At 42.3% G+C, this 10732-nt stretch overlaps 1 protein-coding gene across 1 annotated transcript; it reads right to left on the bottom strand.

Annotated features, from left to right (window-relative positions):
• Positions 1 to 6684: 6684 nt before the first annotated feature.
• Positions 6685 to 8849, bottom strand: IRGM (immunity related GTPase M). The gene is made up of 2 exons (XM_054487441.1): positions 8163 to 8849; positions 6685 to 7685 (listed from the first exon to the last, which is right to left on the bottom strand). Exon 2 carries the CDS (start codon positions 7297 to 7299, stop codon positions 6718 to 6720), a length of 582 nt encoding a protein of 193 aa, XP_054343416.1. The 5' UTR covers positions 7300 to 7685; positions 8163 to 8849; the 3' UTR covers positions 6685 to 6717.
• Positions 8850 to 10732: the final 1883 nt, after the last annotated feature.

Here is a 10732-nt window from a genome sequence, read left to right as displayed (position 1 = left end):
AGATCCCATCAGAATATATGGTTTTTTCTTAAGTGAATATGTAACATTCTTCAGGAGAGACCATACATTAGGCCACAAAACGAGTGTTAATAAATTTTAAAAGATTGAAATTATGCAGTGTCTTTCCCAATTATGATGGAATAAAACTGAAAATATCAGAAGAATAACGGGAAAATTCACAAATATGTGGACATTAAACAACACACTTTTAAACAACCAATGGGTTAAATAAGAAAAATTAGAAAAAACCTTAGGACAAATGAAAACACAATTTGCAAAAACTAATGGGATGCTGTAAAAGCAGTACAAAGAGGGAAAATTATAGCTTTAAATACTTACATTTTAAAAGGATAAAAGATTTCAGTTCAACAATACACCTTTATGTTTTAAGGCACTAGAAGAAGAATAATGATCTAAACCCAAAGCTAGCAGAAAAAATAAAATAACAAAAGATATGAGCAAAGATTACCATAATTCATTTGAGAATGTTGCCTAAAAATAAACTCAATATTATTTTCTCTTCTATTAGAAATTCAACAATATGCACTCTTAAAACACTTCTCCAGGAAATGAGATATTATTATAGACAAACTAACCCGAAATAGAAATAGTTGTTTGATTCTTCTGCTTGTTCCTAGAGTTGAGAATGAAAAAGGGTACATTCTTGTTGAGATTAGTTTCCAGAACTGAAGCCTCAATGGAGACTTGGCCTTTTCCGTTCTCTGCAGAATATGGCTTTATATTATGTCCTTAGAATTCTCTCTAGCTTATCCCATGCTCTGGGTACCAGCTTTCATCCTTATACCACACTGCATCACTGGCATCACTGCTCTTAATGAGAATGTGTGAACAATTTCCTAATTTCATGAAATAAGAAGTAGACAAACAGCTCAATTAAGAGATGAATATCTACAATGGGCTTTGATTATAGTTTTAGTATTTTGAATAAGGTGAGCCAGATGGAAAGAATATCCATCCCTTGTGCAACTTAGGTAGAAAAAATAATTCCATTAATAGTTTAATCAGAACAAATGATTGCTCTAAGGAATCAAATGTAGCAGGAAAACATGAGAATAAGAAATCTTTAAGAACTAAGGTTTTTATTTTTTTTATTTTTTTTTAGGAATTAGTTTTTTTTTTTTTAATTATACGTTAAGTTTTAGGGTACATGTGCACAATGTGCAGGTTAGTTACATATGTATACATGTGCCATGCTGGTGTGCTGCACCCATTAACTCACCATTTAGCATTAGGTATATCTCGTAATGCTATCCCTCCCCCTCCCCCCACCCCACAACAGTCCCCAGAGTGTGATGTTCCCCTTCCTGTGTCCATGTGTTCTCATTGTTCAATTCCCATCTATGAGTGAGAACATGCAGTGTTTGGTTTTTTGTCCTTGCGATAGTTTACTGAGTATGATGATTTCCAATTTCATCCATGTCCCTACAAAGGACATGAACTCATCATTTTTTGTGGCTGCATAGTATTCCATGGTGTATATGTGCCACATATTCTTAATCCAGTCTATCATTGTTGGACATTTGGGTTGGTTCCTAGTCTTTGCTATTGTGAATAGTGCTGCAATAAACATACACGTGCGTGTGTCTTTATAGCAGCATGATTTATAGTCCTTTGGGTATATACCCAGTAATGGGATGGCTGGGTCAAATGGTATTTCCAGTTCTAGATCCCTGAGGAATCGCCACACTGACTTCCACAATGGTTGAACTGGTTTACAGTCTCACCAACAGTGTAAAAGTGTTCCTATTTCTCCACATCCTCTCCAGCACCTGTTTTTCCTGACTTTTTAATGATAGCCATTCTAACTGCTGTGAGATGGTATCTCATTGTGGTTTTGATTTGCATTTCTCTGATGGCCAGTGATGATGAGCATTTTTTCATCTGTCTTTTGGCTGCATAAATGTCTTCTTTTGAGAAGTGTCTGTTCATATCCTTCGCCCACTTTTTGATGGGGTTGTTTGTTTTTTTCTTGTAAATTTGTTGGAGTTCATTGTAGATTCTGGATATTAGCCCTTTGTCAGATGAGTAGGTTGCAAAAATTTTCTCCCATTTTGTAGGTTGCCTGTTCACTCTGATGGTAGTTTCTTTTGCTGTGCAGAAGCTCTTTAGTTTAATGAGATCCCATTTATCAATTTTGGCTTTTGTTGCCATTGCTTTTGATGTTTTAGACATGAAGTCCTTGCCCATGCCTATGTCCTGAATGATAATGCCTAGGTTTTCTTCTAGGGTTTTTATGGTTTTAGGTCTAACGTTTAAGTCTTTAATCCATCTTGAATTGATTTTTGTATAAGGTGTAAGGAAGGGATCCAGTTTCAGCTTTCTACATATGGCTAGCTAGTTTTCCCAGCACCATTTATTAAATAGGGAATCCTTTCCCCATTGCTTGTTTTTCTCAGGTTTGTCAAAGATCAGATAGTTGTAGATATGTGGCATTATTTCTGAGGGCTCTGTTCTGTTCCATTGGTCTAGATCTCTGTTTTGGTACCAGTACCATGCTGTTTTGGTTACTGTAGCCTTGTAGTATAGTTTGAAGTCAGGTAGCATGATGCCTCCAGCTTTGTTCTTTTGGCTTAGGATTGACTTGGCAACGTGGGCTCTTTTTTGGTTCCATATGAATTTTAAAGTAGTTTTTTCCAATTCTGTGAAGAAAGTCATTGGTAGCTTGATGGGGATGGTATTTAATCTATAAATTACTTTGGGCAGTATGGCCATTTTCACGATATTGATTCTTCCTACCCATGAGCATGGAATGTTCTTCCATTTGTTTGTATCCTCTTTTATTTCATTGAACAGTGGTTTATAGTTCTCCTTGAAGAGGTCCTTCACATCCCTTGTAAGTTGGATTCCTAAGTATTTTATTCTCTTTGAAGCAATTGTGAATGGGAGTTCACTCATGATTTGGCTCTCTGTTTGTCTGTTGTTGGTGTATAAGAATGCTTGTGATTTTTGTACATTGATTTTCCTTAAGCTGATAAGCAACTTCAGCAAAGTCTCAGGATAGAACTAAGGTTTTTAAAACACAAGAATATGAGATAATAATGAGAAGCTGAGTCTAAGAATTTATAGTAATATCAGAAGTACACCAAAAGCTGATTGAATGGCACAGTTCTGATTTAAAGTCATTACACTACCACGGAGGTCAAACTGTCAAAGCAGATTCTTGAAAATTATACAGCTTACTTAATACCGAATTTTACTAATTGATGAAGAATATGAGCAAAAAGCAAGCAGAGAAACAGCAACATCCATCTTTGAAAAGGCCCAAAAGATCAGACATACTTCCAAAAAAACACATTTTTGCACTGGAATGTACTTTGTGTCTGAGTAGGAGATTAATGTTACTGTATGTACCATGTACATGCCGTACTTGTTAGCCCTAGGAGGCCATTTAAGTTTAGAGCTTTTTACATTCCATTAGTTGCACAGGTAGGAAACCTACATGACTAATTTTAGCTCTCCAAGTTGTGCCCTGTACTTCACAAATTCCAGATTCATCTACAATAAGCAATGCAAAAAGCCTACTAAAAACATTCTTAGATGAGAACTTCCTGGGTTATCTTCCTGCTTGTAAATACCATCAGTGGTTACAAGGAGGGAAGAGTAATGAAGCTGTTGCTAGTTCTTTCCCTTTTGTGAAGACACAGATGAAGCGCAGTGCTGGGAGTGGCAAGTGATTGAATAAAGCAAGATTCAGAAATATACAAATGATTCAATGGCCCTTTATATTCAAATCTCCAAATTTGAGTTTTATATATCATCTTCTCAAAGGAACAAAACAAAAAATTCAATCATATACAAAAATTTTGTCTATTATAAAGTTGAATGTTTGCCCCACACATGGCCTGCCATCGTGCATTAGGGGACGATGGATGATCAAAAGAATCCCTGTCCTGATGAGGTCCCTGCTGATGCTCTTATTTATGCTAAATTGTGAATATTTGATGCACATGGGTCCATGATTCTTTACCAGCCATACCAATCATGTCTAGGACAGATAAGGGGGAGGAAGATGGAGTGTATGCAACACCCTACTGCATTCTCTGCCATCATCTGACTCTGCACCTGCTCCATCTTCCCTTCAAGACCAATGGTAGGAGGGTGCTGCTTATGATAATCAGATCACCAGGTTTCTGTTCCAGGGCCATATGCAGGGAGTACAACCAAAAGCACAGGCTTCCCTTTATCTCTTTGTTCCTGCCCAACTATCATGTCAATTCTTGCCCTGAAATTTGACCTATCCCTCTTTTCCAGTCCAAGTAAGATGGTTTTTCTTACCTGCATGGCTTCATTGAAACCAAAACTAATATTTCCAAACACCTTTCAGTTAAAAGTAGAGATGAATTTTGTTTTTCAAATTTGAAAATGCTCATTAAAATAGAAAGCTAATGCGTACCAGCTGAGTAATACTCAGACATCTCTGTACAAGAATCCTTCATCCATCTTTGCCTCGTAGTCTTCCTGGGTCTGGGAGCTGACCTCAGGCACAGCCAGGCAGGGAACTCATGGCTCACTCTCACTACAGGGGGTGGAAACCAGAATAATCAAGACCAGTCTGGCAACATAGCGAGACCTTGTCTCTACAAAAAAATTTAAAAATCAGCCAGGCATAATAAGTGTGTGCTTGTGGTCCTAGCTACTCAGGAGGCTGAGGCAGGAAGATACCATGAGTTCGAGGCTCAAGTAAGGTATTAAATAATGGCACCACTGCATTCCTGCCAAGGCAAAATAGCAAGACCTTATCTCAAAAAGGGGGTTACATAATAATATGTCTTCCCACTCCATATTTATTCACCCCTTACCCCTCAGAAATGACCATAATATCCTTGCAGAACTATTGTATGTATACATAAGCAAGTATGCACAAGCTATTTCTCTATTTTACAGACATGGAAGCATTTCTTAAATAACGTCTAACAATCTATTTTTTCTTTAACTATTGGTATTTGTTCTATATCAGTATATGAAGACCTCCTTTGAAGATCTCCATATTCAGTATATGAAGACCTCCTTTGAAGACATTTTTAACAACTTCTTATTATTAGGAAATAGAACTTACATACTAGTGCATAATTATGTACTGTTTAAATTATAAGCACACATCTTTTACTGCCATACAGATTTTTTTAGATTACGTATGTGACTAGCATCTCAATAAAGCAGACATTTTTTAAAAAATGAATGAAAGAAAGGAAAAGAAATAGGACCCTTCAGCAGCACAGAAAACTCGTTCCCCTCCAAAAGCTAGAGTTTAAAACCAGTCTGACTATTGGGTATATTTTTGGTTTTTTAATGAATGCTTATACCATCTATACAGGCATCTCTCTGAAACATTATTTACTATATATTTGGCTTACAATTGCTTTATTTGACTTGGGACTTGAGGGGTAGGTTTTCTTACATATTTTCTGTATCCTTATCTAGCATGTCACTTATAAAATATATGTGGTGGCCAGGTGCAGTGGCTCATGCCTGTAATCCCAGCACTTTGGGAGGCCAAGGCAGGCGGATCACAAGGTCAAGAAATAGAGACCATCTTGGCAAACATGGTGAAACCCTGTCTCTACTAAAAATACAAAAATTAGCTGGGCGTGGTGGTGTGCACCTGTTGTCCCAACTACTTGGGAGGCTGAGGCAAGAGAATCGCTTGAACCCGGGAGGCAGAAGTTGCAGTGAGCTGAGGTTGCACCACTGCACTCCAGCCTGGCGACAGAGCAAGACTACATCTCAAAAAAAAAAAAAAAAAAAAGAGAAAAAGAAAAAAATTACATGCACATATATGGTTAGAATTTTAAAATCCAGCCTGATGATCATTTTACTTTTAACTAAAACATTTAGTCCAGTGACACGGAATATAATTATTGATATTTTCAGTTTATATGTAACATTTTATTTTGTGCTATATTTTTTCTGATGCCTTCCTTTGTATTGAGTGAATTTTTGCTATACTATTGTTTTTCTTGTCACTTGAAAGTTATTTGCACAGTTTATATTCCTTTGTTAGTTATTTAAGATATTAGGCATTCCTTATAAACCATAAGATATTAGGCATTGCTTATAAACCATAGTTTAAACTTAATCAACATCTTTACTCATGCTCTGGATAAAACAAGAACTTAGAACCCTTTAACATGGTTACTATTTTTTCTGTTTTAGAGGTTTTGCTGTAGATTTCAATTGTGTGTTTGTAAGCCCAGAAGCCTATTACTGATAAACTCCATCTTGAGATTCAAGCAACCTGCCTCTCTACTTGCCTGTTCAAACCTGGAGAGGACTCCTCCCGACCGCTACTTGCCTTGAGGTTACACTGTGGGGTTAACATTTTGTCTTGGTAGTCTCCCTGCACCCTGTCCACACCTTTGAAAATACCCTCATTATTAAAGTCTTCTCAAATGACTCAGTTTGAGAGTGCTAGGACCCTGATGATATAATCTTGTATCCATTTTAAGACACTGATCATTTTTAGCACCTGGTGGAGAGTTCTGTGAAGGGAAAGGACCTTTGAAGCAAGCAGCCTTGCCTGGGAATCTTGGCCCCAGCACCCAAAAGATCTCAAAGAACAACACAACCACACTTTCTACATGCCCCCTAAAATTGTAAGATACCCTTCTGCACCAGGTGTGTTTCAATGAGTCCAGTGAAATAAAGGAGAAAAGGAATCAATAGGAGGAGATGGAAAATGTTTAATGAAGACAGGAATTAGTGTTCACATACCCGCTCCTTCTGGAGATTTTCCAGGACGTTTTCTCTGATCTGCAGTAGCTGCACTTCTGGGAGGGCACCTGTGCTGAGGTCCATGTCCAGCTTGGTCCAGACAATGTAGAACTTCTTTCCCATGTCCTCAGCGGTTTTGGCAAGCATCACCTGATTCATGCTGAATTGTGCAGATGCAACCATGATGAAGTCACACTGGTTGAACTGCATTTCCATCAGGTAGTTCTCCAGGGTTTTCGTGGCAGACCCTGTGCCAGGGAGGTCCCACAACACCACATTTGAAAAGTGGGAAGAGAAATAGGAGGCACATCTTTGGGTAGTTTTTACCAGCCCAGTACGAGGTGAGGACTTCCCCTCATGTCCTGTGTTTCGAAGGGCACTGATGAAGGTGGACATCCCATTGCCAGAGTCCCCTGCCATAGTGATGTTGACTGGTGTCCTGGACACTATCTTCAGAGTCTCCTTGATGTCAGAGATCACCTCTGGCAAGTTCCCATCTGCTGAGGCTTTCTCAAAACTCATGGCCTCCATCTTCAATAAAATACCCCAATGCTGGCCGGGCACCATGGCTCATGCCTGTAATCCCAGCACTTTGGAAGGCCAAGGCAAGCGGATCACGAGGTCAGGAGATCGAGACCATCCTGACCAACATGGTGAAACCCTGTCTCTACTAAAATACAAAAAATTAGCTGGGCGTGGTGGTGTGCGCCTGTAGTCCCAGCTAATCAGGAGGCTGAGGTAGGGGAATCGCTTGAACCCAGGAGGCAGATATTGCAGTGAGCCGAGATCACACCATTGCACTCCTGCCTGGCAACAGAGCGAGACTCCATCTCAAAACAAACAAACAAACAAACCCCAATGCTTATGGTGTGGCAAAAAGACGTTAGGGATGCAGCTAATGGACTGTGAGGGGCACTTGGGAACTCTGTCGTATCTGTGGGCACTGAAGTAAGCTGCGGAAGTAGAAGAGCAGGTGAGTTAGGATGGACAGGGTACACATGAATCATCTGACTTTTAGCATCCCCAGCCCTCAACGAAGACTGCAGCAAAGACGATCTTGATTGAGTGTTCTTTGATTGTTTTTATTCAAGCAATGTGCACATTCCTTCAGGGAGCAAGAAAGGTAGGGTCCCTGAGGAATGCCGTGAGGCCGGTTGTGCCTCCAACAGTCAGCCTCCAAAGCAGGAATGTGGTATGAGATGGCTTGAAAAGCAGAGAATGAACCAAGTCTCCTGAAAAGCCCAAGAGTTTTTTGTCTTTCCCTCTTTTACTCTATCCCAATATAGGTCTGCTCCTTCACAAGTTTCAGTACGTATTTCACGACCAAGACCAGACAAGTAAAAGTGACCTATATATTTCTCTGCTGAAGATGGCGCCAGAGGACATAAATTGCTTACTTGAAGCTGTGATCATCCCTGTTTAACACTTACCTCATCAGGCAGAGGCGCACACGTGCAGAGCAGTACTGAAATGCTGCAATATATACAAAGTAAGCCACCAGCCTTTGACCCCTGAGCTTCCATTAGGATTGTCATGTTGGGCCCAACTGAAGTAAGGGAAAGAAGGAGAGAGCATACTCAAATGCTCTGCTCTTTTTCAAGGCAGTGATTAGACAATTGATTATCATTGCATTCGCCAAACCTGGCTCTTGCAGGTTCCCCAAGGGGCCAGGTATTTGAGACTGATTAAAAGAAGGTGATGTGATTCTCTACTCCTAGTGGAACTGGTGGGATCTTGGTCTCACTAACTTCAAGAATGAAGCCGGTGAGTGTTACAGTTCTTAAAGGCCATGTGTCCGGAGTTTGTTCCTTCTGAAGTTTGGATGTGTTCTGAGTTTCTTCCTTCTCGTGGGTTCGTGGTGTCGCTGGCTCAGGAGCGAAGCTGCAGACCTTTGTAGTGACGGTTATAGCTCTTAAGGTGGTGGGTCTGGAGTTGTTGGTTTCTCCCGGCGGGTTCATGGTCTCACTGGCTTCAGGAGTGAAGCTGCAGACGTTTGCAGTGAGTGTTAGAGCTCATTAAAGCAGTGTGGACCCACAGACTGAGCAGCAGCAAGATTTATTGCAAAGTGGGAAAGAACAAAGCTCCCACAGCATGGAAAAGGACCCAACCAGGTTACCACTGCCGGCTTGGGCAGCCTGCTTTTATTCTCTTATCTGGCCCCACCTATATCCTGCTGATTGGTCCATTTTGCAGAGAGCCGATTGGTCTGTTTTACAGAAAGCTGATTGGTCCGTTTTGACAGGTTGCTGATTGGTGCGTTTACAATCCCTGAGCTAGACACAAAAGTTCTCCACCTCCCCACTAGATTAGCTAGATACAGAGTGTAGATTGGTGCATTCACAAACCTTGAGCTAGACACAGGGTGCTGATTGGTGTGTTTACAAACCTTGAGCTAGATACAGAGTGCCAATTGGTGCATTCACAGTCCCTTAGCTAGACATAAAGATTCTCCAAGTCCCCACCAGATTAGCTAGACACAGAGTGCTGGTTGGTGCATCCACAAACCCTGAGCTAGACACACGGTGCTGATTGGTCTGTTTACAAACCTTGAGCTAGATACAGAGTGTTGATTGGTGTATTTACAATCCCTTAGCTAGACATAAATGTTCTCCAAGTCCCCACCAGACTCAGGAGCCCAGCTGGCTTCACCCAGTGGATCCCTCACTGGGCCGCAGGTGGAGCTGCCTGCCAGTCCCCCGCCATGCACCTGCACTCTTCAGCCCTTGGGCAGTCCATGGGACTGGGCGCCATGGGTGGAGCAGGGAGCGGCACTCATCCGAGAGGCTGGGGCTGCGCAGGAGCCCACGGAGAGGGGCGGGGGAGAGAGGCTCAGGCATGGCAGGCTGCAGGTCCCAAGCCCTGCCCTGCGGGGAGGCAGCTAAGGCCTGGGGAGAAATCGAGCACAGCAGCTGCTGGCCCAGGTGCTAAGCCCCTCACTGCCGGGGATGGCTGCTCTGAGTGCAGGGCCCACTGAGCCCACCCCCACCCAGAACTCATGCTGGCCCACAAGCGCCGCCTGCAGCACCAGTTCCTGCCCGCGCCTCTCCCTCCACACCTCACCACAAGTTAAGGGAGCCAGCTCCGGCCTTGGCAAGCCCAGAAAGGGGTTCTCACAGTGCAGCAGCAGGCTGAAGGGCCCCTCAAGTGCGGCCAGAGTGGGCGCCAAGGCCGAGGAGGCTCCTAGAGCCAGCAAGGGCTGTGAGGGCTGCCAGCACACTGTCACCTCTCACTAGCATGGCCTGGCAGGTCTGTTTCACACACTCATTGTGAACACACACAACACTGTGCACACAGCCACTCACACCTGGTGTGCACACTCACCCATGCCCAGCCATGTTTACTTACCACCCCAACCCATACACACACTCTCACTCACCCTTGGCATGCACACATACACTCACTTGCACTCTGTGCACAGGCCCACACATACTTACACTGACACAGGTTCACACACCCTAACATACTTAAGCTGACATGTGTAAACATGAATACATACACAGATTCATCCCTGTTGCACCCACTACACTTGCTCACTCAGGCTGCAACATGTTCACTTACCCCACACACAAATGCACAAATTCACTTGTGGTGCCACGTTCACACAAACTTATGTTTGGTGCACACATGCTCACACACTCTGTGCATATATATATGCACTCATGTAGGCTGACACATGTTCACTCACCTACCCTCACTCACTCATGCTTCGTGTGCCCAGTGCCCACACACTCTCTCACATGACACATGTTTGTACACTCATGCACACACAGAATCTTGCCTCCTGAGTGCCCAGGACGATGGATTTGTCCAAGTCTTTGGCCCTTTTAGAGGGCCCAGGAAGCAGAGAACTGGCTCCAGCTGTCTATCTATGAAACATGAAGAAAGGCCCTAATGGAGGAGATGGATGAGGGAGGCCCTGTTCTCTGGAATGTATATGAGTCTTCAGTTTCTCGGTGCCTCACTTGTCTTGGGGAGATTTTATAACCCACCATATGGCGAG

The sequence above is a fragment of the Pongo pygmaeus genome, chromosome 4, assembly GCF_028885625.2.
Source record: "Pongo pygmaeus isolate AG05252 chromosome 4, NHGRI_mPonPyg2-v2.0_pri, whole genome shotgun sequence".
NCBI lineage: Eukaryota > Metazoa > Chordata > Mammalia > Primates > Hominidae > Pongo > Pongo pygmaeus.
The sequence above is the reverse complement of the archived record's forward strand: the minus strand, read 5'-3'. Positions and strand labels throughout refer to the sequence as shown.

What these genes read in the sequence shown, in the direction of transcription:
- IRGM (XM_054487441.1), bottom strand. Translation starts at nt 7,299, where the DNA reads ATGGTGCCCGGCCAGCATTGGGGTATTTTATTGAAGATGGAGGCCATG.